The sequence below is a fragment of the Branchiostoma lanceolatum genome, chromosome 8, assembly GCF_035083965.1.
Source record: "Branchiostoma lanceolatum isolate klBraLanc5 chromosome 8, klBraLanc5.hap2, whole genome shotgun sequence".
NCBI lineage: Eukaryota > Metazoa > Chordata > Leptocardii > Amphioxiformes > Branchiostomatidae > Branchiostoma > Branchiostoma lanceolatum.
The window spans coordinates 17580797-17608406 of NC_089729.1; the positions used below are offsets into that span (position 1 = coordinate 17580797).

Consider the following 27610-nt stretch of genomic DNA (forward strand, 5'->3'; position numbering starts at 1 on the left):
TCTTTCTTTCTTATCTGTCTCAGGAAAAAGAACCAATTGTTATGTTTTGGAAAAACCTTACTACTACATACAGATTTTATAATGCTTGCACCCAGAATGAATTGGGAGCATTTGATATACTAGTACATTGTAACATCAAAAGGAAATTAAAAAACGTGATGGCAGATGATTAGGTAAACATTATTGTTGACCTGGACTTTGTATTGAGAGTCACAGCAGAAACTGGGTCACACCCAACTTAATACAACACATGGACATTGTGTAAACATGAGCCAACATCCACTGGTCCTAACATGTAGAAACATGGTCAGTCATATTTGTGTATTCAATTTCCAGTCATAGGTTGGTAACCTAGGAGTGAATCTATGTTGCTTTTCAAAATTGCTAAGTCACAGTGAGTTTTAGTCTGTAATAGATGGAAGAGAATATCATATATATTTAAGTGGGTCTTTTGACATTGCAGTTCACTCTTGCCAGTATTACGCAATGCAGGGTGGACCCAAAAGGCTGATTAATAGTACTAGTATGTAAGTATAGAACGACATCACCATACAGATGCACGCAATTGACATATGACTGAGTGAGGGTTGTGTAGGGACAAGTATCTATTATTAGTCATAAAAATACATGCAAAAATTCAAGGAAAAATAGATAGCGAGTTGGAATGAAAGTTTATTTGTGCTGGAAGCTAGCATCACGGGAGTGACTCACTGGGTCAGTTTTCAAGATGGCAAAACAGCCAGTAATGAAAAAGGTTCTTCAATCGAACTGGACATCAACATGAAAAGAATCTCTTGAAGGTGAAGTTTGTGTCTTAGTAGTTTAAAATGTGAGAAGCATTTTCAATTTTTCCATGCGACCAAGAAAACCGACTGGCATGGACAAAGTTCACATTTCCTTCTGTCAAGGGAACTTTCCTATAGTATAGTACAGTACAGTTCATGTACAGTGTGTGTGCATGCCTACTTTCTCCATTTGTCACCCACGTAACCCTTAGAGGCTGACATTAACAGCTGCCATCTCATAGGGCAACTCACTATTAGGTCACAGTGGGCATCACTGCATGTACTGGCATTGTGATGTATTGGCTTAAATAATCCTGTTATAGGATGCTCACTTGTATAAGCTACATTGAGGGCAGGAAGGAAAACTAAGTCCAGTATTTCCAGTAAAGCATGTTTTTGTTGTTTCAGTACACTGAACCATGATTATCTACATGTAAAACTATAAAATACGCTGAAAACGGTCACTCAAGCAACTGGATGAAATTTTGAAACAGACGTTTCAGACGGCATGTAGTATCTTATTACCTGGATGTCTAACCTTCATCAACGTAAAACTATTATCTGTTGTAGCAGATTCAATTGTGGCATATTGTGATCTGCACTTGCTATAAACATACACAAACAGGCAATAAATACCGGAGGTATCATTTTGTGTGTATGGAATCTTTTATTGCAGGAGTTCTTGAAGGGTATTTCAACGTCTTTTAGGCTACGCTTTTATCATAAGTTTCTGGATATTCTTCTTACTGCATCTCTGTACAATTCTGAGGGCATTTTTGCCTACATATAAACACTTGCTTCTGTGGTGTGTTACTTCACCACTGAGTCTAGAACACCAAACAAGAATCCCAGAAAAGGTACAAAATACAGCAACATGCAACAGTTGGTTACTAGCATAAAAAAAAGAGAACTGGAGTCACTTATCATGGCTGGCGAAAATACTATCACACACACATAGATAACAAAATTATAAGGATACACACATATAACACCTATCTATATAACAGGAAACAGAACATCCTTGTATATATTCCCAGCCACAGCTGAAAAGTCTTTACAAAATTTTTTGCATTACATCTCCCTCACATCGGCTCATCATTCTCTCTACACACGTATATACACTTCTGTTACAGTGTAATATCACCTGAGACATAATTATTCAGCGTTCAACGTCAAGAAACACATCTCTTCATCATTTCATCACTCCTTGATTGTAGTACCACCTGGTTAAAGTTCCACATCCTTGCAACAAGGCCCTAATTATGATCCATTTCATTTACTGACCAGTGTGTCATCTCTCCCTGCCTACTTGTCATGCGTGGTAATCGACTGACTCAATCTCCTAACATACATTTCATTAGCCCCATCTAGATTTGTGCCTTTTTATTATAGTTCCTAATCCATTTTTTTTGTACATTTCTCTCCGACTAGTCCATATTTCAGAAGTATACAAGACAGCCATTCCACATCTTCTACTGCATGGTAAGCTGTGCCGTTTGTACCCGTGTGTTCCTTTCATCTCTGTGCGTTTACTTCCATGGGTTGTTGGCTATTGGGAGGTGAGGAAGCTAGGGGGCTAACAGGGCTGCAACTGTATTTTGTTGTCCCGGGACTGGCGCCGGTGTCTGACGCTTGTAGCTTGGAAAACGCTGTTAAAGTGTCTGGGAAGGCAGGCGGCGTGGCTGGCGTGTTGGCTGGCGTACACATCTACGGGGGAAAAAAACAGGATGTAAAGAAGCCACTGGATTGTGACGTAAATGAGGGCTTGTGGACAAGTCAGTGTTGAACAGACTTAAAACCAACGATGAATGAAACAGTATTACTACAATTGTGTAAATGTCTAAAAATTGTAAAGAGTGGATGCATGAACAAAGAACAGGCGTAGGATTTAAGCTGCACAAGGCAGTAGTTCCATGGGAAAAATCAAAGAGACCAAAAACTAGAAAGGCAAGATAAATGAGTGGAGATAGGATCTACTACATTGCACTTTGAGCCCTGACTCACAGGACTACTATTCTTGTTATTGCTTGAGAAAGCGCAACTCAATTTTGGTCTCTTGTTCTTAACATTTTGGCACTCCGTGTGAATTTGGGCAGTACCCTGATACTGCTCAGCTATAACCAAACAAACATGCTAGGCTGAATGACAGTTCTCTCTCTCTCCTCTTGTATGTTTCACACAGTGCATATCCTCCAGTGTTTATGTATGTTTACCCTCCACGTCACTCAGCTTTGTATTTACATGTATTAAGTACCTGCCTTATTCCATTCCTTCAATACAAGCTATACTTCATAATCTTACTTAAAACTGTACCAAAGACATCCATCTCAGACACCTCATGGAGTTTAACTAGAACCAGACACTGGCAGCAGCAGACTACCCTGGTCCTAAAACTAAACAATGAGTTTAAAAAACAGGGGTCCAGTTTCCGTTCCAACCTTTGGATGGCTATGTTTGTCTATTGAAGCTGGCTACAGGCCAACCATGTACCCAGGAACTGACAAGGGGTATCCTGCAGTCAACATCTCAAACATTTGTTCTTACGGTCATAGAATCATAGCAGCTGAGAGATGTTTCATACTCTCATAACGCCCATTTGTGAGTCAGTCAACTGCATGCAAATGTTGGTTGGGGGTACCGCAACACAAAAGGGCAGCCCGTCTTTGTTGACAGTCCTTCCTGCCAATGTTTGTAACAACCATGGACGCAAGGTTACAGTTGGCAGACTATCAACCAAAACACCTTCCAAGAAGCCATGATCAATCTTGAAGACATCCACCCCTCACCTACTTTGATGGCAAAGACATTTCTGTTGATGTTTCAGAAAGAACAAAAAGGTTGGGGCTCATATTTGGTTCAATCAATGAATAGACGCCATCATACCATGGCTTCTTTGAAAACAAAATATGCATCATATTTCTAAGGCTTCAAAATAGAGCCAAATGTTGTGTTATTCAAAGAAACACATGACAGTCTGAAATGGTCTACACACAACATAATATTGGCATCCTCTTTTAAAAAAAGCTACTATTGACAGCCATATAAAAGATAACATCTTCCTAGACTGGAATAGAAACTTCGTCATTTTTTTTTTTACTGCAAGAAATCAATGCTGCAGCAAATGGATCAATACTGCTGCCAATTGTTTTACGGCTGACGATGAATATTTGTTTTTACGGGGCTGAAATCACAACATGATGACAACATCAGCTGAGTCACCTGGCAGGAAGAAGAATTGTGGGATAGCTATTCATCAATGGCAGAACAAATTTGCAAGTCTCCAGAGATCCGTGAATATTCAAATCAGTTTAGACAGATTTCATAAAACAAACAGGCGTAAACTGTAAGATTTTCCAAAAAAGCAATGTTTTTTCCATGCAGATCAATTTGAATACCAGCACCAGCAAATGATATGCATGCCTCTACACTAAAATTTAAATAACTGCCTTTTCCTTTTTAAACCCCCTTGGTTACATCAACAAAGCCACATGTTCGTATCATGAAACAATTGAACACTTTATTCGCATCAGTAATGTTCTCAAGAAAGTATCATAAGTTCAGGAATCTGAAATCTAAAGAATATTGAAGGACTGTGAAGGAAAAAAATGATTGCAAAAGAGAAACCAACATGGCTGCCGAGTGTTGTGGACTGGCCCCGTAGGGGGTGGGGTTCCGTAAAAAACATCAACAAAGGGAGACAGAATCAAAAGACCGTCCAAAAATGCAAAGATTACGATGGCTACGAGGTTAAAATAGTGACAGATGTGAGCAAGGCTTTTTTATTTGACAGATCTGGGTTGAATAGAAGGACTGCCGTTTTTTCCAAGCCCCCTGGGGCCCTCTTCCCTCCCCACATCGCCATGCATCGTCATTGTAAAACCCACGAATGCATGGACGACATTCCGAAAACAAAAACACAGACGAAACCTCTACAAAACCCCGGCTCAACTTACCGGATGATGCCCGCCATGGTGTCCGTGAGCGTTGGGCACGGCTTCTTGGAAGAAAATACTTAGTGCAGTCTGTAAAAGAAGAATGGTAAGAGTCAGGCAGATAAATATGTCAGAGGGAAAATAACAAACGACTAGTGTCCATGATGAAAACAAATACACGCCATGTTTGATCGTATTTTTGCTGCAGCCTCCTACCTCAAACTGCCAGTGGGCCTTCTGAAGTAGCGTCTTCGCCTGGTCAAACGTGCAGCCAGCCGTCATGACGAACTGGTTGATCATAACGTGCTCTCTCAAGTTGTCTCCCATCGCTAAAATCTAAGATTTTGTGGTCTAAAGTGTCCCTTTTGAAACAGCTCCACGGCGAATGTTGTCCCTATTTCAGCACGCAATCGCCTGATGGCAGTGACGTCACCTGGAATCGCATTTCCTGCCATCTGATTGGTCAGCTTTAATCTAGTTTAAAACAGGGTGTGTTCCCGCCACGGCTCTTCTATGAATAGCTTTCCCTCCCCGAGCATCTAAGGAGAAATTGCGATCGTGAAAGCAAAATTCTCCACAATCAAACTAAAAACAGATGTAGGTATAATTGATGACTGTTTTTCTGACATATGTGACACTTAACTGCGAATGTCACCCCAGTTCAAGACGAGAAAACAGTTAAATTGGGTCATATATGGGTCATAGATGGTTTTAGGTCAAAGAATGAAGATAGCTCATTTCTAGCTTATAAAATGGTGGTTTATGTGATAAACATTGGATGCAGTGGCTATGGGTGGGTCCTCCTAAGAAGAAATAATCCAAAAGATGGTTTTAAAATCGGTCAAAACAAAATTGCCATTGATCATGTGCCCCAGACAAACATAAACAAAGAAAGGCGGGATGAATTGTGGGATTGCTAATTAGCATATCGACGTCCGCCATCTTATTTTTCTCCGGGAAGCAGAAAATGGAAAAATTACAGTGAACGTTTTGACAAAAATCGTGCATCTCTATAGATGTTAGAGTGCTATAGATAGCAGGAAAATGGGCGCGTTCACAAGTAGGCAAAATGCTGGTGTAGAAGAGCTGGACATCGCGGCGAATTCAGCTTACAGATATCCCCCAAAATCAGGTAAGAGAAGGCCGATGTGCTAAGATATAACTACAAGGATAGTTGAACTTCTGTATGGATATGGTTTTTTTTGTAGTGGGCATATCAGCATATTTTTCCAATTTTGGTGGGGTTTGGTGCTAACCGATTTTAGGTTAACAAATTGGCAAAACTTGTATAGATACGAATGGCACGGGATCGAGAAATCTGATGATTGTTTTTGTGATAAAACCTTATGTAACTTTCCTGCTAGTTTTGCTTTTCACTTACTCTACTTGCACTGACCAAGTGATATATATATGCCCGCGATGTTGCTTTTTAAAATTTCTATTCTATGTGGAGTAGTGCATAACAATACATGCCCAGAACCTCCTTGGATCCACCATCAACACCATCAACACTATTACCATATATTTTATGTTCATCTGGCTTGGACTAGCCTTTCCCACAAAATATGGAAAATATGTCTTATTCTGTAGCCAGTGTAGGTATATTTGCCTCATCAAATGCCATGAAATTTACAAACAAACAAACAAACGAAATTTACCACACCAAATTTAGTAATCACTTCAAAGTTCCAGAACTCAAGAGAAACTTTAGCTTTATTAGAAGATTTATATGATATGTACATGTAACATGATTCATGAATACTAACATTTGCAAAGCTGCTAATATTAATTAAAATGATGATGATGATACATGGTTGTCAATTCACCTGCAACTCGCAAAAGTCTTTGTAATGCTTAGCGGGCTGACGGATAAATAAATAACTTGATTGAATGAATGATTGATGGCGAGTGTTCATTAACGAAAAAAAAATTAGGGAGTATGTTTATCTCCTACTCCTAGCAGATTGTAACTTTTTCTGATGGCAGGGTTTTTCTGACAGTCCCTCACCCATACTGTCAGAGAAGACTTGATCATTGATGTCAGAAAACATTTGGATCTTTCACCCAAACAGTTGCTTGGGGTATTCTGTAGAGACTTCTAACTTACCTGTCAGCTTGTTACATAGATGTTCATGTTGACTTCTTGGTTGTTGGTAAGATTTAGGTTATCTTATCCAATTCTGGATATAGAACATAACATCTTTGCACAGGAAATTTGTGCAGTAACTTCTGAGGAACTCAGTTTAAGCACCTTCGTAGGTACTAGTACTTGGCAGTCGGTTGACTTGTCCAGGTAATTTCTGTTATTGCCTAAATGTCATAACTGTCTTGCAGAGATGTGTGGCTCGAGAAATCTTCATCAAATTTCGCAAAAAAATGAAATATAGAATTTTAATGTGCTACTTCAAGTCCAAGCTAGTTGCAGAAAATAGCAGACAGCTTCATTGATTTTAGATATAGCTTACAATAGTTACATTGAACTGAATTCATATCAAATTGTACTGTATTTTCCCTGTATAATTAGAGGACCATTGATAACTAATGCATATTGCAACAGAAAATTATTTGATCATTTCCTCATTTGATTAAGTGAGAAATTATTCATACTCAACACTATGAAGTGAATACACCTCAAGTTATACAGTATACATGTTCTTGCAAGTATTCTCATAACCAAGGACATGTATATACTGTAAGTCTACTTAGATCCGCGGGGCCTAAAATCCGCGGTTTCGGGCAAATAGAGAATCCGCGGTGGTTCTAAATTCGCGCTGGGCGATGAGTAGAAAAAAATAACTGAACACTGCCATCAGAAAATGTTTGGTTAATTTTTTAAAATCAAAAATGTTACGAAGGTCGCCACAAAACTGCTTCAAAATCGTCAGAAAATGCGGTCCACGCAGAAACTGTGACGGGGAATTCCCGCCTTGTGATCACGTGAAATCTTGCAGTCAACCAATCAAAGCAAAGTTTTTCTGACTCAAACCAATCACCGCTTAGAACAGGCGGTAAACAAGAGTAAACAAAGATGGCGGCCCAGCCCGGCCCTTGCCGCTAGCGCGCTGTATTTTGAAGTAAAATCATGGCGTAAACACGACTCATCTACCCTACCTAAGCAGAATTTCCACGGGAAGAAAATTAAAGGGATAGATTCTCCACCGAATACGACCACAAATGGCGGCGAATGGCGGCAAATCACAGCGTAGGGACTCAAATGCTCGGGCGAAAATCTTTTTTTTCTTTACGTATTTTTGCTGGCTTTCTTGAAAAACAGGTTTTTAATGAGATCAACATATGTCAAAGGCACCGATATCGATGGTTTGCAAGCATAACAATAGCAAGAAACAAAAGAGCGTGATTGTACGCCGGTAAACGGCGTCCCCACGCCCGTAACAACAATGCAAAGCCAAAATTGTGGCGTGTATCTCCATAGTTATTTTCTGATTTCTCGGTAAATTACTCTATGTGTGTAGCGGTCGGGAGTAGCGACGCCGCTCGGCCAAACTCCTGCGAATCATATGTAATATCACTTGTTAACTCGTATGTACTGTGTAAAAGCGTGTCATGTTTTACACAATCGCGTGCATTGTTTATGTGTCGCTTTTCCCTGAAGTCGAGCTCACTCGTATATGTGGGGAGGGGGGCAAAAGTACGATAAACATATCCGCGGGGAAATTGATTCGCGGCGCAGAGGTCGCCGCGGATCCCGCGGATCTAATTATACCGCGGATCTAAGTAGACTTACAGTAATGTCCTTGACATAACCAAGGGTGTTCAAACATACAGGTATATATATTTACAAAGGTATATTTGAAACTACTCCATATAACCAAACAAGGAAATAGTGGAGTAGTTGTTTGAAACAATGTTAATGTGTCTTTATTAAGTTTACACCACTGAATATCAAAAGCTAGTACATTAGTTTGATCCAAATTAATTACAAAAATACTTATTTGCTTTTTAGTGCCAAGTATGAAGACAATGGACCTAGGATTTGCACCATCTTAGCACCTCCTTCAAACCATTCTTTGTTAAACAGCTGATCAGAAGGAGTGGCCACTTTTGTTTGACTAATTCATGAACTCAGACAACTGTTACCCAGCTGTTCATTTGCCGTCCATGCTAATTTTGTAGTCTGTATATAGAAACTGCCCCACTGGGGGTGTTTGTGGGCCAGTCTGAGCCTTTGCTGTATGCATGCTGCAGAGGGCTTTCCTTTCTTGCACTTGGTATGGAGACATTGCTGTCTTGGAGTTGGATTTAACTGTGATCCTTTGACTGTGACCTGCTGCCACCCTATTTATGCCTGCTACAGAGCTCCAGAAGAACAGGATATCTCAGACCCTGGTGTGTGTGGCTGCATGAGAGAAGAAAGGACCTGTCACAGTGTGTGTGTGTGCTGTCCTCCCAAGCATAGTCTTTGTCTGTGGGCCCAGTGACTTCTACTCTACAGTATCTTCAGCGGATTGCCAAAGAAGGGGAGAGCTTTCGTCCACTGAGATCACTTCTGAGAGGAAAAATTAGCAAGTTCACCTCGGACAATTGTCTGCTCTGATGCCAGGAGGCTTATTGATTATATTCCCAGCAGTGTACATGTTTTGAATATAGAACTGTAGTAGTGGGTGCGTTCTGAAAAGTCCTATACTGTTTCCTAGACTTGTATTATTTGATCACCGTTTCTGTCACGATGCCAGCCCCAAGCCTTTTTGACATCTGTGTACATTCAGTGGGTGATGTTTTGTTCAAGGCTTATGATGGCGATAAAGTAAGTATTAGCGCTGCAATAGGGGAGCTTCAGCTTCCTCAAACAGTTAAGAAAGATCTGGTGTCCTTCTACAGCGATGTGCAGTTGAATGACTTTTTCTACTCGGTGTCACTGGTACTTCGCGAACCTCTCGCGGTAAATCTGGAAAAGGTCAGACGACAGACCAAGCGCCCCTGTACGATTGGCTGGAGATGGCCTGGTACGTACGTCTTCCTGACCGATATAGAAATGAGGCTGAAGTTTCGCTTTATCGAACCCCACGAGTGTACCATGATTGTGGTTGGAATGCATGCTGGAATGGTGCCGCTGTCTCAAGTCATCGACCTGCTACACGTGTACGAAATACTCCCAGCAGACATAGACATCTCAGCCTACTCCTGCTCATCCAGCATGAAGGTAGCCAAGGGAGGGAACCCGCCGACTCTCGCGTACAAAGTCGCTCACCGTTACGAGGGACTACCCGAGGAGTTACCGTACATGCATGAGTTGTATCGCCGCACCGTGCTCGGGAAGAAGGACATCTGTATTGACGACATACCCGGACCGTTTGGACACAGTTTGACCTACAGAAACCATGTGAGTAAGGTACCCAGAGGGGTAAACATGGGCGGAGATCCAAGGTTACAGTTCGCAATCCCAGCCCTGTATATTGACAGTGACTATGAGAACAGTGATTATGAGTCTGATTCTGATGAAGACAGCATGTGCTCTTTTTCTGACGAGGTATATGAAAGTGAAGACGAGTGGAAAGAATCAGAATAATCGATGCATTAGGAATTGTGAATATAAATAATCATGGTAATTTTTTTAAATCTGTGTCATAATTGTATGTGTCCCAAATTATCGTAGCTGGATGTTGTGTGTTGCAATGAATTAAGGTCAAATGGTGTATAAAGAATAGTTGTTCAATATAGAATTTGAAGTATAGACACGCAGGATTTGCAATGTGTATCAATTTTGACTGATATTTATGCATAGTAATAGCCAGCTGATTTAATTTCATGATAATGCTGTGATAATGATTTTTGAGCTATCTAAAACAGGCATATTAATTGTATATAGAATTTGAACTATTTATCTATATTCAAGGTGGATTTGTGGGAATTTGTGGGAATTGATTTGATTTTAAGCTTAATATTGAAGATATGTAGAAATTTGATCCATTTATTAAATGTACTAACTTCAAAATCTTGCTTTTAGATTAGAAACAATATGATTCTACTTTAAATTGATTTAAATGAAAAGATACAGATTAATCTCAAGCAACTACAGTTGTCCTGTGTCAGACTTTGATTACTCTCAGAGTGGTTTATGACCTTTTCTCTCTGAAAATGTGAAATATTTTGAAGGTACCGGAAGAAGAAATCTGAGGTATTGTGCAATGCTAGTTATTTTTCATGTCAACCTGCACCTAAGCTGCAATGGTTCATGTACCAGGTACTCGTTTCCGTTAGTTGATAGACTTGCCTTTTAATACTAGTATACAGTTCACAGTTGCATTACAAAGCCTGAGGTATATCATGGTTTTTGATGGACTCAGAATGCAAGAAAAAGGATAGTACAGGTAAACGTTGTGCAGGTAATTTTGGATGTTACCTATACCAGACTGACCAGTGCAGATATATATATATATATAGAAAAAAAAGATTTCAAGTCCTGATCTTGTAGTGACGGCGAACTCTGGTTTGTTGAGAAGAAAATTACTTATGAGCGGCAGAGGCCTTGGCATAGATACGCTACTCTATATACTGCAAGTAGAGGTAAACAAAACTCTTATCTCTTCTTGTAGATGCATAATGAGGTAGCGTTGTGTGCACAATTTGCCAAAGGGATTGACCACTCAGTTTTCACAGAGAGTCTTTGAAGGAGAAAGATGTTTGATAATGACTAGATTTATCAATGGAAAGGAATCACTGCTGCAGGCTCCGTTCATGCGTCAGTGCGTCAGTGTTTACAAGACGTGGAAGGAAGCCAAAGGTTGTGTGATAAAGAAACGCTGCTGTCTGTTTTGATACACATGACCAGAGAGCATCTGCACGACCATATTTTACTTGCAGTTTGAAGGCCGGTGCCTACATAGGATACCATGGTACCCATGCAACGGATGCAAACACATATACACAATCTTAAATTGGAACCTTTGAGCACACATGTGTTATATATGGAGAAATGGGCAGTGTATTTATATTGGCCATAAATTTTCATGTGAGAAGTATGAATGTGTCTTTAGTTACCAATAGGTGGATAGATGCCCGATTTCCTGTATTGCTAGCTCCCTATCTAATGCTTAGGTCACATTTCCAAAGCGGGGCCCGGTCGGGCAGCTTACGGGAACGAAAAGCATAATATAAAATACAACAAAGGACACAAAACTTAAGCAATTTACTCCTAACTAGAAATTGTGTAATTTCTTGATATACATATTTCATTTTTCGTTTTCGCAAACATCCCGACCGGGCCTCGGCTGGGAAATGTGACCCTAGCAATAGTTCTAGCCTATATCTATAGCATGCATAAGTCAGAATTAGGCAAAGCCTATGGGAAATTTGTTGGCCAGGCCTTGCCTCAGGGCCCAATAGGCATGGTCAGCTGTCAACACCTGTTCCCACATACATTTAAACAGGAGTTCTTTCAAGTGGGGAAATGGCCTGTGAAGACTCCCAAGCCATGCGAGCCTTCCTCCCTTTTGGCTTATCTGTTCACATTTGACACACAAGACTTGTGACCTGGGATAACATTGTGTGTACTGTATATATCAACCGCTTGGTTTGGAGATGCAAGCTTGTACAGTTGTACATCCAAATCACATAATATTTCATCGTTGTCTAATGTTATAGCACTGCTTCCATATTCAATCTCTGCCATAAGTTTTTTTTTCATTCTTTTTATTAGTTTTCAAAATAACAAAGAAATGATAAGAAAACATGGCACATATACAAAATAAATGAAACACATGAAAAAACCCACAAAACTGATACATAAAACCCGGAAACAATAATATATGATCACACATAGCAAATGAGTAAATGCCATAAGTAACTTTTTTAGCCACATGCTCAGCACAGATTTTTAAATTAAAAGATTTTGTATTCTTTATATACTTTACATTTTTACTACATCAAAAGACAGCACAATAGAGCCATACTGTTTTGGCAATGTCTGTTCATTTGTTTATTCCGGAGCCACAAGCCCTTGATGACACATCACATGTTACATGCAGTGAGTACCACTGCCAGAATGCATATGTCCTTACATAATACCCAGAACGGCTTACCATACCTCGGCAGACCTAATGACCTGGCCATGATGGATTCTGCCGCTCAAGGGACCCTTTAGTGTGGCTGAGACAGAATGTGACGGGAATTATAATCGTATACATGAAGATTACGGCTCGTCTGGAAGCAGACAAACTCAGACTATACAAAATTTAGGAGGATAGACTTTAGTACAGTTGTATGTTGAAGATTTGCTTTCCTTTTGAATGTTTATCATCTTACTTTATTACTGATGACGGCTCGTCTGGAAACAGACAAACTCAGACAATACAGAATTTAGGAGGATAGACTTAAGTACAGTTGTATGTTGAAGATTTGCTTTCCTTTTCTTTTTCATCTTACTATATTACTATCAGCCTGGGGAATGGAAGATATCCAAGAAACAGATATGGGTTGGTCACATTGGGTTACGGTACTTAAAGGTCAGATAGTACAAGGACAGCTGCGTAGAGGACAAGGTTAGATGTCCGCCCGTTTCAGGAAACTCCAAAAAGACAAGGGATTATCATGCTACTTGTGTCTGTCACAATACTGAAGTTACTCAGTATTCTGGTGGAAAATGTAATGTTTAAGACTCTGGGACTAAGAAATGATGTCTTAAATCATCCATTGCACCTTGATGGTATCTTTTAGATAGATTGTGCAAACTCATTGCTCGTCTTTTACTTGCAATGTGGTAGTGTGTACAGCTGTATATTTCAGCTAGTAAGGCCACACCATTTTAATTTCTAGGTTAACAGAATTTGAAAAAAATGCCAGATTGGAAAATCAATATGAAAACAGAATCTCGGAGGAAAGTTTGTACTTTGGTGCACACAATTTCAGGGAGTGAACAGGGTCAGGTGCAAGTTTTCACCCCAGCCTTCTGTTTTCAGGATTTTGTTTTGTGCTAAAATAAGAATAAAAATCTGTTAACCAAGAAATTAAATTGCTGTGGCCTAAGGAGGAGAAATAACATACTTGTTTACCTGTCCAGGTGAGAAAATAGTTTGATGCAAACTATACCCAAGGGGCATGCTCTACTTTACCATTAATAACTGTTGGCATTATTATATGTGACAGTTTAATAACAAGACCTTCTTAGAAACCACTGGGAAGTTTGCAAAGACTTGTCTATTTTCAAGACTTCAAAGGGCTGTTTGAAAAGAAAAAAAAAATACTCTAAGTCTAACAAATTCCGTGGCAAGGGCTACTTTGCGGCCAATGGAATGGCTGTTCTAAAATGTCTTCTGAAGTGTGATTAGATTAAATCAGTGGTTGTCTATTCACGACCAAGTTATGTGTACCAACAATGATTTGTTGCCATCTTAAAGCTTGTTACTAGTGACGAAACATGCCTTGTGTATATTGCATATCCGTCGCTGCCAGCTGTTGCTTGCTGGGGGAAATGACAAAAATGTTATTGAGTTAGAATTAAGGTTATTCTGCAGTTACTGAACACCGTCTTGGGAATAAAATCAGGTTGATACTGTCTTGAAGTACATGTAACCTATAGTATATGTAGGCTTTTTGTATGACTGAGATATGATAAGAGTAAAAATGTATATTGTATGTATTTTATACATGCCAACATGCTGCTGGTATACTCCAATATGGTTGCTAGGATTCAAATTTGATAAACATTATTGCGTCAAGGAAAAGCCAGTGTAGAAGTGATTAGGCAGTCCCCAAATATATCTCAGTTTAGTTGGAGGGACATTCTGATTCTGGAAGGTTTCCACATTTGTCACACCTGACCTTTAGACTTTGATGTCCAAGTGTGGTTTGTGGTTATCTCTTTGGCATGAATTATCCTCTAGTACTTAAGACCCCGGCAGATACGGCCTGCTTTAAACACATCTATTCAAACACAAAGTTCAGGGAGGTTAGGAAAACATGCCAGAACATGTCACTGTGCATGGCTCACAACTAACTGTGAAAGTAAGGAATGTCGCATTGATCATTTAAGGGATTCAGTTAAGTGTTAGTCGGAAATATTTTTATAACATGTTCTAATTTTCCTTAAAGTTAACAAGTATGAATCATAACATTAAACTTTTCTATCAACATGAAGTACATGTAGCCTTGCATATCACAAGTACTAGATAAAAGCTTCAGAGCACATACTGCAAAACGCTTTTTTCGTGGGGACTTAATTTGGTTTTAGGAGAGGTAAATTATACATTTTCAGTGTTATAAGTTCTAAAACCACCAAACAAATTTTAAGAATTTACAGTTCATAAATTATATTTGCACATGAAAGTGAAATCTGATTTTTCCAATGTAGAAAAAAACTAAAGTTTTATATTAGTTTGGTAACCTCTAAAAGGTAAAGGTAAAGCAGGCATCCTCAATTGCATGAGGTGAAGCATAATGCCTTTTCAAGTAGCTAGTGGTAGTGCAATGCGGCTTTGCCACGGCTCACGTTTTTGGCCAAGCACACCTGGTCACCCATACTCTTCTCGATAAGTGTGTTGGGTTCTTTTACATGTACGTGCAGAGGTTTGATGCCCTAAAGCTCCCTCATACACGGGGCCGCCGTCTTTACGTCCCCATCCGATAGGACGATGCGCATCTTTTCCAGTCATGTCCAGGCCCGGGCGCGAACTCGGGCCGCTGGCTCCACGGAATTTGAACCAGATGTGGTGAGAGGCAGAGTGTGCAGACCTCTACACCACGCGGACACAACTTCTAGCCAACTACTAAGTATCATTTTTTTCCCCCTGCAGGATGCTACTTTGGCAGCCATTTCATCATGGGAGGGGAGAGGTTCGACACCACCCAACCAGAGGCATATCTGTTTGGAGAAAACTCCGACCTGAATTTCTTAGGGAACAGGCCGCTACCGGTAAGTCCTTAACCATTACCTGAGGGAGTTGCTATTCAAGCCTTTTCAAAAAGTAATGCACTGTATCTGGTACCCAAGTAGTGCTGCGTACCTAAACCCCGGACCTGATCCGGACTGGACCTAACTAAGGTTCAAGTCCAAGAAAACCTAAACGTCTTGAAACAAGTCCGGACTTGAAAAAAAATCTCTTGCTTATACTCTCTGTTTTGTTTTAAACCATCTTAAATCTTCCTTAGATCATGAAATTTGCACTGGAAAAATATGAAAACATTGCTGTTTTTGTGTTTATAACTCAACGTTTGTGTTTACTACTGACTGTATATAGTTTCGCATAATAGTTTTCAAATTGCATGATGTATGATTTATGCCAATATGCAATTTTACATGTAACAGGAAAAGATATATTTTTAGCACACATATGCCATGGGTTCAGGTCCGGACTTATAAGTGAACCTGAACCTGAACCTCTGGATCTAAATCCGGACCTGAACCTGAACATGGGTTTAGGTACATAGCACTTTACCCAAGTAGACTGTCACATTGAAACTTGAATGTCATAGTAATCAAAATAACAGCTACCAATGATGACATGTGTATGTACTTTGTTTTCTTCCAGTTTCCCTACCCAGCTCCTCAGCCAAATGAACCAACAAAGACCCTGAAAAGCCTTGTCAACATCAGAAAGGACTCGCTCAGACTTGTCAGGTAGGTTGTTGCACGTCAGTAGGATTTAGAATAGAGGAAGTAGATAACACCAGTGATCTTTAGAAAGTTCATTGGATTAAAGTCTGCTGCTAAGATTATTTTATATAACAGCACCTCTTTGCCATTAAAAAAGATCAGAACAGCCAAAATCTAGCCCATGTTACTGTAATTCTTGATTTTTTAACTGTAACTTAATTTTAGCCGATTTAACGGTTACTAGTCAACAGCTAAAATTTCAACATCTTGAATATTTGATCACTAATGTTTGACACAGTAATGTTTCTTCCCACCGTTAAAATTAAGTGCTGTGACCTACTCCATTTTCCCCTAACTGCTATGTTTTCCTGCCGCTATATTAAAGTGATTTACAGTCAATAATATGGGACCCCTCTACCAGTGAAAATGAAGAAACATGTTAATGTCAGTGGGTCCAATGACTTGGTAAGGCCGCACCATTTTAATTCTTGGTTAACAGGATTTGTAAAAAAATGCTACATTGGAAAAACAACATGAAAACAGAATCTCAGAGGAAAGTTTGTACTTTGGTGCACACAATTTCAGGGAGTGAACAGGGTCAGGTGCAAGTTTTCACCCCAGCCTTCTGTTTTCATGATTTTTTTTGTGCTAAAATTAAAAAAAAAATCTGTTAACCAAGAAATTAAATTGGTGTGGCCTTAGGGAATAGGATGTTTTCCTGATTCATGAGAAAAATCCCTTCTTTCTGCTCCCAAGAAGTGTTTTCTATCTGCCGATGAACTGGAGTGTTATGTAATTTGGCCGACTTCAAGGACATTTCATTGATTTATCCATAAGGACTTCTCTGCCACAACAAAGAAAGGGGATGAATATTTCATAGTGGATCAATATGGTTACCAAGTGTAGCCAGCCCTCTGATGGTGGTACCTGTCCTGCGTACAGGTGTGAGTGAAAGGGGAACCACACCCTAATGGTGTGAGGTTTTGGAGTTGTTTTGAGCTGTGGTGATTCTAGTGCATTGAAATTAATGATTACACAAGGTAACCCCATGTTGTTATTAGGTATACCTGTTATGTTTTGAAATATCATGGTAAGGTATGATTTTGTGTGGAGCTCAGATTTGGGAGACTATTTGAAAAATTCAAAAATCAGTACCATAGCATGTCCAGAACATGAGATATCAAAACAGGAAGTTCCGCTGCAGTACCGTAACAAGCCGCTAGGGGGCTCAAAATCTAATCATTTTCAGGTCTCACCAAGACCTACCAACATACCAAATATCAAGACAATCCATCCAGGCGTTCTTTGGTTATTCTGGTCTTTTACATCCAGACATACATACAAACGCTACCCTCTGCATAACCTTCTTGGCAAAGGTAATAATCCAGACCCAGTTGAAAGAACATCTAAACCTCTATAGACTAAATTTTGGTCCTTGGTTGACTTTGACTTTGATATTCCAACAAGAAAACATGTTTACGCAGCTTGTATTGGCCCTGACAGGGCCATGCCAGTGTTTATAGATCTGCTTTTGTCCCTTTTTCGAGGTTTTTAGGTCAGTGCTCACAGGGCCACTTTACCGAATGCATGATGTATGTATGCTCATGAACAAACTGCTAGCAGGACTGGACACTGGCTGTTCCATCACTGGTACACCCTCCCTGTCAGGACTGGTTTGTTTACTGCTGCATGGCCGCACATTGGGCATATCTTATGTGTAACATAGCATATCAGAGAACAGGAGAGGGTATTCTATACTTGAAAATCCAAGCCCTTTGACTGAGGATTTTCAATGAAATACAATGTAGCTACATCTCAACTTGTCGTTTGTAATGTAAACCTGTTAAAAATCACAGATTCTTACATAAGTTGCAATATATTTTGAGTAGAGTAGAGTAGAGTAGAATTTTCGGTCAGGTAGGACTGATCTCTACAAACACTGGCTTTCATAACTGCTATGTCAGTATGTGTGTAATACAGTGTAATAATTGTTTTTCTTCATATAGACTACATGTAGGTGTGCCCAATTATTTTCTCCTAGACATGTGTCCTTGAATCTGGTTTAAAGCAATAGGTAGGGAGAAGGTCAGTGGAAGAAGGTGAAGGAAAGTACACAACTTTTGAAGGTATTGCTTGTGCTTTTTGGAAAAGAAGTTAATGAATAGTAGCGACGATTGAAAAAAATAGTAAGCAGATCATTTCAAACAAAGTTTCCAATACGTTAAAGGTGGTGTTGTCCTATTAAAGCCGTTGCCTTTTGTTGATATTTAATGAGCTAGACACATTACATTTTTTTTCTTCAGTTTTGATGTGAAATAGGTTCCCGTAGTGCCAGGCCAAATAACCAACATATGCAGTCTAAGCTGTACTTTCATGTTTCATTGACATAAATGTCAACAGCTATTGTACATGAATAGGTTTTAAAAAAGTACCAGTACTACAGTAGAAGCGAAGAAACAGCTATCACCACTACAGTAGGAACATCTTCAAATCAAAACATTTTTGATGGACTATAATGGAAAGAAAATGACTTGCAGGTGATTTTGTATCCCACCTACAACTGTGCAGGTATGCAGAAAGACTTATTTCAAATTTGAGCCCTGCATATCATAATAACCCTCTCGAAAAACCTTTTTTTTTTCTCAGGGTTGTCCCAGCAGTTGTCTATTAGTGTTGTAGACAGGTAAAACTTCAATAGGTGGATTTCGCCCAACATTTGATGTACGTCCATATTTGGCATTAAAACATCCATCAAATGTCTACATTCACTGAAGTGTATGGTGCGTAACACAGTTAAAGTAATTTGCTCAGACCAAGGAACCTTACTAGTATACTACACAAACAGTGGTACATGTAAGTACATGGAACCATCTTAAAGGCATCCGGAGCATTTTATGAGGCTTGAAACTTGAATAAAAACTCAACTTTCTAGTCATTTCTACAGATAGTAAGTTTCAAGAACACTATACCATTACATATCGACATTAAAGGAGCAAAGATACGATGTCGTTGTGTGGTGAGAACTGATAGAAAATCCAAGCCCTAATAGACTGATCCTGACTGTCTATCACAATTAGCGGTTCGAGCAATGAGAGAGTGACTGCATGTCCGTCAAATATTTGCATTTTTATGTTTTGAATTTGCATTTCTACGTTTTGACGAAGGTGGGCGGGGCTATGGTGTCTACAGTATTTACACTAGGCGTGTGAAACTAAAAGATTACCATGTAGATTATTTTTGTGCCGTTTTTGTGCACTTTTGAAAAGAAATCCGCACGCAAATGTGGTAAACAGTGGCATTAATTGTCAATTTCATAAAGAGTATTTCCAATTTTCAAGTCTTATGAAATGCTCTGGATGCCTTTAATCGTTAATGCTTCACCAGGTGGAGCATAGAAGCTCAAGGTAAAGCTACAAGGCTACAGACCTTCCACCACTGGCCTAGCAACAAAGCTATGATAGGTTCCCATTTTACAGGCAAGAGCTGTTGTTTACATGTGGTCCCACCTGGCCAGAGACCAACATTCCGAGGTGGTAAACACAGGGTGCCCTGTTACTATTATGGATCTGACCCCCAGGTGACCTCTACAGATGTTGTTCTGCCAGTCAATGTGGAGGGCTGGTCCATTCGATGATGGAGAAGGGGGGTGTGGGGGGAAGAGTTTCATGCCTTTTAACTCCCTGTCATTTTCGTTGATAGCATCCTTGTGATTTGTAAAAGTCATTTCATACCTTCACATTTTATAGAAAACATATGTTTGGCTGCCTACTGTAAATTCACGTACTTTCGCTGTGGTTTTATTTCACGGTTGGATGGAAAAAAGAGTTTTTGCTGTATTATGAATTAGCTTTTTTTTTTTTTTTTTTCAACCTTTATTCAACCTTGAAAGTATGCAAAACATACACTCATTCGGCCGAGGCCGTTTTTCAAGAGTTCAAGGGAGGAGGTCAGCGGTCCTTTCAACATACAACACCAGTCACCTGAAATTTAGAAAGTCACTTTCCAAATTTCAAGGCAGTCAGGTTGAAATCCCAATTTTTCAACTTCTTTATTCCTTGATGTACATCAAAGTTTTACATACCATTGGAAAGATCATGTTATCTTGAGTATCAGGTTGATTTTTTATGGTCACAACGTACAAATTTATCGAGATATTTGACTTTGAAAATTGCTTATACCGCAGTGTTCAGAATGAAAACTCGGGAATATTTGTGTTCCTTGCGGTATTACGCAGTGTCCCCGCCAGTATTTTCAAGTGTCCCCGCCGGGGTGTACAGGTCACCCCGAATGCAAACCGCATACCATTAGCACCATGAAAATCATTGAATTAATCAAAATTCACACCTGGTTAGCTTGTGTAATTAGCATGTTTATGACAAATTCATGAAAAGACTTTGCAAATGGCAAAACCCGGCGGTTTGAACAGCAGGGCCGTCGGAACGAATTAAACCCGTCCATTTGGACATGAACAAAATTATCTGTGTTAGGAAGGATAGCACAGCCTTCTGTACCAAAGAACTTTACCAGGTCTCTTTAAACTTGAAAGGTCAATTGTCATAAAATCCAGATTTTTGCATGGTCTGGGTGAATTTTTTCTGCCCCGACAAGCAAAAATCTGTCCCGGGACAGAGAGACAGGTCTTGAAGTCAGCCCTGAACTACACAAGGCTGGTAATTAACCACTGGCTTCCCAGCAGGGCAGCTGATGACAATTTACACACAGTTTGTCACTTCACCATATTTCTGTGCATTCTTGCTGTTTATATTTTCTGTATAACATGACTGCTCAGTGCTCACAATTGTGAAAGATAATTTGAGTTTCTTCAAAGACAATTGCATCGAAAATGAGTCTTGGAGACCAAGGAGGTTCTAACCTCCTTGTGGATAACCAAGTATGGTACTGGAAAACCATAACCAAGTTATTCATTCCACAGGGGTCCAATTTATATCTCCTAAAACAATTTGAATGTTTTGAACTACCTATCCAAGATCTCCATGAATTTTACTTATTAGGTTACATAGTATTACGATCTTCTTGCTTTCATACCGATCAAACCGTGTGTCTTTTCTGGCCAAAACGAGCCTGCCAAAACACAATTACTCAAAACAACTGAATAGATTTTAAAAATCATAAGACGTTTGAAACTTTCAGACCTTATGCTTATCCAAGGTCCTTTAAACATACATGTATATGCTTTTGATATTAGTCCATTAGCGATCACAGACCAAGGAGGTTTAATAATGCACAGACCAAATATCAACCAATCATCCCACAGGGGCTGCCTAATAATAAACTAAGAATATTGAATTGAACTGTGCTTCAGACAGTTTACATAAACAGTGCACATGCTAACCTACAAAATAGACTACTCAATATAGTAGTTCAAGATTTATATCCAAATCTCATGTTTCGAGCCATGTTGGTGACATACTTATCATTTTTGGTTTACATTGTACTTCAAGGTGTTATAAAGCTGAGGAGAGATGCCTTTAGGTCACTTTTGTAGTGCGGGAACTGGAATGAGATTCAGAGTTTGAATTGTCTTTGATATACATATGAAGTTGTAACATTTAACAATCATAGCATATGAACCAAACCATCAGGCAAACTAGAGTTTGTTCTAGGTAATATTTTGGTAACAGGTCCAAATCCTGGAACTTAGGGGGTAGAGCTCACTTTCAAAGCAAGAAGTATCCTCATTTAGGAAATTCAAGTAATTATTCGCTTCTTTGTTATGCGGCTTCATAACTAGGTCAGCTTTTGTTCTGGACAAGCAGTGATGCTGTCAAATTATCAAGTTGATTCAGAAGTAATTATCACACAGGGTGTATACTGTGAGTGCCAAAAGGGTTAAATCAATAAAAAAATCTTGAGCTAATGTGTTGGCCTTGCCTTGGGTCATGGAATGGGAGCCTGGAAATCCTCGGGCTGATCAGAATACTGAAAAAAGAAGTTTTCTACCCAACAACTGCTTGATTGAAGATCATGTTAGCCTTGGCCCCCAGGTCTTGGTATTACTATTAGTCAGTGTGTTTACTAAGCAAAGAGGTTTAAACTTTATTGGTGAAAGCTGAGGTCTGATATTTAAGTACAGAAACCTGAAAATTCACTTCTGGGATCCAGGCAACATTTCACTGTGAACGAAAAAAAAAAATTATTCGAAAACATTGTAAGACAAAAGATTGCTGCCCTATACCCCCTAACCAATTGGTTCAAGTGCATCCCCTATCGTCCCTACAGCTCACTAGTGTCTGAGCAAGGTTCACTTTAATCCTCCTTGGTCTGAAGGACCATTTTAAATTTTTAGACTGGTCATATTGGAACTTCAAGCAGAAATTTCAGGCAATGTACTGGCCAGCCAGCCAACCTCTCACTTCACAAAGCTGGCTTGGTATATTTATACTATATGTACAGCATGACTACCAGGTCAGACCAACCAGTGATTCTTAAAAGCACTTGGCTCCATTTATTGGGAGATTTTGCAGTGGTTAATTTGTGAACAATTGAACGCTCCAAGCCAGATTCAAATTCCAAGCTGCATCTTGACTCGAGGTGATCTTAGACAGTTTATTATTCTTTTGTGTGATTGTAAGAGGGTGTGTTGAAGCCTTTACTGAGTCCCCAGGCCATATATTGTTTTTTTTGTTTTTTTCCTAAAGTTTGTTTGACCAAGGAGGTTGTTGGTTTGACATACATGTACCAAGGAGGTTTTATACCTCCTTGCATGTACCCAGGGTCAGACTCTACAGATCAGCTCCCTTCCAGCAAAGAGATAATATTTTTCTATACAGAAGCAAGGACATTATATAATGTCCTTGACAGAAGTAATGATGTACTTGCACCTTTGATCTTGCTTCCCCATTACGACTGGGTAGCACACATGCCCTTGAGGCAAACTTTAAAAATCGTGGCTACTCCTAGCCACCGGACAGAAACCTCTGCTTTTTTCAACACCTACGTGTACTGCATCCCTGGTAGCTGAGGAAATTCTATCTTTCCATGTACCAATTGTCTTTGGCTCTATGCAAATCAGGGTAATTCACACCTTGACATTAATTGGGATATTCACAGCCAATACAGACATCCCTGAAAGAACAAATTGAATTCTGACAATCCCTCCTGTGCTTGATTTCCTAAGAATACCTTCCTTCCAAGAGCGCTGGCATTTACTTTTAAAATTAGCTGGTATACCTGGAGGTGTTTTCTTTGGAGCACAGTGCTCCCATCAAACTTACATGTATGTGCCTAAATCATGGACTGATAGGCTGAACTGTCAATTAAGAAAAAAGAAAAGTCAGTATTTTTAACTTCAACAGGGCCTCTGCTTTTACCAAGGAGGTTTTATATAATATATAGAACCTCCTTGCTTTTTACATCCTACCCAAGAGGTACCCATCTTTCAACAAGGATGGCACATTTAGTGCTTTTTCACTTGTGTGAATTTGTTTCAGTATCAAATTAATTTCTTATATTACAAGTTTGATTAACACATTTGTCAACAGTTAACTTATTAAACATTTTAAGACATATTTTTCAACAGTTGACAATAGTCATGCCTGGCCATGGCTGCAGGTACAAGATTCAAGTCAGATTCTGTTAAATAAAGCAGTTGGCTATAATATAAGAGATGGTGTGATTTGTCCTACTTCCCCAATCCTAAAATCCCACATGATTCTTGTTTACCTATCAATGTATAAAAATTCTTTCCATGTACCAATTGTCTTTTGGCTCTATGCAAATCAGGGTGATTCACACCTTGACATTAATTGTGGGATATTCACAGCCAATACAGACATCCCTGAAAGAACAAAAAATTCTCACAATCCCTCCTGTGGTTGATTTCTTAAGGATTCCTTCCTTCCAAGCATTTACTTTTAAAATTAGCTGGAATAACAATTAGCTGGCACAAACTAAAGCATATTTAGCCAACCCTGCAGCTTTCGATGCTCAACAGAATGATCGAACCGGTAGAGCAGGCGAAACTGCTAGGGATTGAAATGGACCAGCAGTTAACGTGGGGTCTACACCTGGACAAAGTTAAATCCAAAATGACAAGCGCTTTGGCAGCACTAGCAAGAGCTCATGACTACCTCACGAGCGACACGTTAAAAACAGTCGCACAATCACTTGTCCTAAGTCACATGGATTACTGCTCTTGCCTCTTGTCAGCTAGTTCTCAATCTCACTTGAATAAACTACAGATTCTACAAAACAAGGCAGCTAGACTTGTCCTAAATGCAAAGTATGACTCCAACATAGATGACATGCACAGGAGATTGAATTGGCCCAAAGTTAATGTAAGGCTACACCAAGTAATTTTTATGGATGACGTCCGCGCGCGCATTGATTTTGGTCTGTTCCCAGAAAAAACCACAAGAAATTCCGCTTCCTGTAACTATGATCAAAGAGTTACAACAGTGCTGCAAATCCTAAGAAACAGGACAGGACAACAACTGCTGTTCAACTTCAACTGATTTATTCAAATTATTGCTGTTTTCATGATGCATAAAAGAATTGTTAGTTGTTACACTGTGTTCTCTCATTCAATTTGTGTCCTAACATGTGTCGTCGACTATTATATTTCAAATCTAGGCATCTTGTTTTTTTCGGCCCTTCTTGTTTTTTTTTTGCGCTCTCGCATTAGATTTAGGGTCTCCAAAGGACGTCATCCATAAAGATTACTTGGTCCAGCCTAAGACTATACACAAGCACTCTCTCTATGTTTCACAAACTTCAGGTGGCCCAAAAACCAGAAGCTATCTATAAAAGGTTACAGAGAATTGACAATACACATCAACACAATACCCGTCTTGCACAAGGAGGGGGTTTCAAACTGCCAAAACCCAAAACCACCTCAGCTACCAGAACCTTTCTGTACAGATGTATTAAATCATATAACACCTTTCCACAACACATAAAAACATCCGCACCTTCACTGTTCAAAACATTCCTCAAAGAAAGACTGATTACACTAAAGTACACAAATAAGCCATTACAGCACTGGTGGTAGCTGAATGTATGTACATATATATTTCAAGTTGACCTCTGACCCCTCACGCTCTTTTTATTGCATCTCATTTGATTTTGTTCATTGACTGTCTGTCAATTGTGGATGTCTTGTATCACATTTGATTTTGGTCATGACTGTCTATCATTTGTATATGTTTTCTTCTTGTATTTTGATTTTAATGTATCAATGTGAATGGACTCCAGGAAGAATAGTGTAAGATTGTGATAATTGAACACTAATGGAGATCCCAATAAAACAAACTGAGAGAGTAGATTTTACGTCATTATTTTAGAGAAAGCACCAGGTATTTAATTAGTATAGTCAGACCCAAGGAGGTCCTAGTGGTCAGACTGTAACATTTTCCCTCTGTTGTATGCATAAAGTCACAGCCCACACAATGAAAGACAAAGCAGAAAACAAGGCCATTGTACACTCCTTGTGCTAGTGTAGAAAACAAAGGCCTATCCATGCTGTATAATGTGTCTGGTGTCCATAGGATTGCTTGATGATTTCAGGATAGAAACTATTCACATCCAAGTAAAGTTTGTTGTCTAAAATCTACTAGATTTTAGACAACAAACTTTACTTGGATGTGAATAGTTAGGTAGTAGGTTAGTTTGTTTGTGAGACAAGTACCAACAAAGATTTTGTGCAAGCTGTGCCTGGTATAACTTAACACTTATTGAACTTTTAAACAGTTGGGCTGCTTCAGGATGAGAAGAGGTGGCCATTTTCAGAATGCTTATACTGACTGTTTCAAAGCTAACAGAGGGATGTGAATTGTGCTATCCTGGCTTTTAACGTTATGTTGGATAGCGGGGAGGATAGCGAACCCGGCGGGTTCAGTTTTTGTCCCGCTGTATACGTTTGGCTGAATTCATGCCTTTTACACCTCTTGGACCTGAATTTTTCTTCCCTGGGGCTTGTCCAAACCCGTCGGGTTCCATAGTTTTTGCCATTTTTTCCCGGGGGGGAAGAACAGTAGGCCGGCGGGGAGAAGCATTCTTCCTTGCGGGGCGAAGCATTCTTCCTTGCGGGGCTGTAGTTTCACACATCGGGATGACCAAAAAAGAAAGCGGGGTGCTTCAATTTCCCGCAGTTTTCTTGAATTTATCATCAATGATATCATAAGTTGTGAACATTGCAGAATAATGATTTTCATATCACTATACTCAGTAAACTAAGAGCTACGCACCGATGTCTTACTTGAAGGTAGAACATCAACTTTGCTTGAATTTCCAAATGGCTAGTGTCTTTCTAAATCTCAAGTGACTGGTGTTATACCATCGGAAAAAAGAACATAAATTGTTGAAGCAATTCTCTGTTACACTGTACAGTAGTAAAACAAGGAAGACTTAATCGTGGTGCAATGAATTCGCAGTAGGGCGAAAACCATGAATACTAATTTAAAACCATCATGAAACTTTCACGATTTACAATATTGTCTCAGGACCTGTTTGCTTTTTCTAAAGTGCCCACAAAAATTGCACTGTGTGGATGACAGCAAGAAAATTTGAAAAAAATTGCATCGGTGACAACCACAGAACTACATGTAGAAGTGACACTTTTGCATTTTCAACCTTTTGCAGAAGTTACAAAGACAACATCTGTCAAAAAATATAAATTCAACATTTCTTCCTTCAAATACTTGATAGAGACCATGTTATATCATTTTCTTTTTTCATTTTATATTATTATTATATCATTTTTTTTCATAAGTTAAACTTGTAAAAAACCTAAGAGATGCAAAGGAATTTGTGCTTCAGGTTCAAACAAATTCTAGTTGTTCTGAAACATTTCTAATGTCTAACTCTAATCTAACAGTGGTATGGGTTAAATGTGTGTAGTGCTGTATTTTTACTCCGTTGAAAGGCATCCAGAGCATTTTATGAGGCTTGAAACTTGAATGAAAAACTCCAATTTCTAGTCATTCTAAGTAAGTTCCAACAACACTATACCATTGCACATCGACATTAAAGGAGCAAAGATACGATGTCGTTGTGTGGTGAGAACTGATAGAAAATCCAAGCCCTAATAGACTGATCCTGTCTGTCCTGACTCCATCACAATTGGCGGTTCGACCAATGAGAGAATGACTGCATGTCCGTCAAATATTTGCATCTTTATGTTTTTCATTTTGCATTTCTACCTTTTGACGGAGATTGGCGGGGCTGTGGCATCGGTCTATTTACACTTGCCGTGTGAAACTAAAAGATCACCATGTAGCTTAGTTTTGTGCCGCTTTTGGGCACTTTTGATAAGAAATCGGCACGCAAATGGGGTAAACAGTGGCATTAAATGTCAATTTCACAAAGAATACAGCAACTAGAATATT

The 27610-nt window shown here is 39.3% G+C and overlaps 2 protein-coding genes across 8 annotated transcripts in view; one reads left to right on the forward strand and one right to left on the reverse strand.

Annotated features, from left to right (window-relative positions):
* Window positions 1-1429: 1429 nt before the first annotated feature.
* Window positions 1430-5149, reverse strand: LOC136439959 (UBA-like domain-containing protein 2). The gene is made up of 3 exons (XM_066435656.1): window positions 4934-5149; window positions 4739-4807; window positions 1430-2492 (listed from the first exon to the last, which is right to left on the reverse strand). Exons 1-3 carry the CDS (start codon window positions 5042-5044, stop codon window positions 2301-2303), a joined length of 372 nt encoding a protein of 123 aa, XP_066291753.1. The 5' UTR covers window positions 5045-5149; the 3' UTR covers window positions 1430-2300.
* Window positions 5150-5623: 474 nt separating this feature from the next.
* Window positions 5624-27610, forward strand: part of LOC136439958 (probable E3 ubiquitin-protein ligase MGRN1) — a 45318-nt gene continuing 23331 nt past the window's right edge. For 6 of the 7 annotated variants that reach the window (XM_066435649.1, XM_066435651.1, XM_066435652.1 and 3 more), the window contains exons 1-3: window positions 5624-5849; window positions 15466-15584; window positions 16201-16289. In XM_066435649.1, coding sequence (XP_066291746.1) covers window positions 5762-5849; window positions 15466-15584; window positions 16201-16289 — 296 coding nt within the window. In that variant the 5' untranslated portion in view covers window positions 5624-5761. The remainder of the gene's footprint in view (window positions 5850-15465; window positions 15585-16200; window positions 16290-27610) is intronic. The other variant, XM_066435655.1, reaches the window with a different exon arrangement.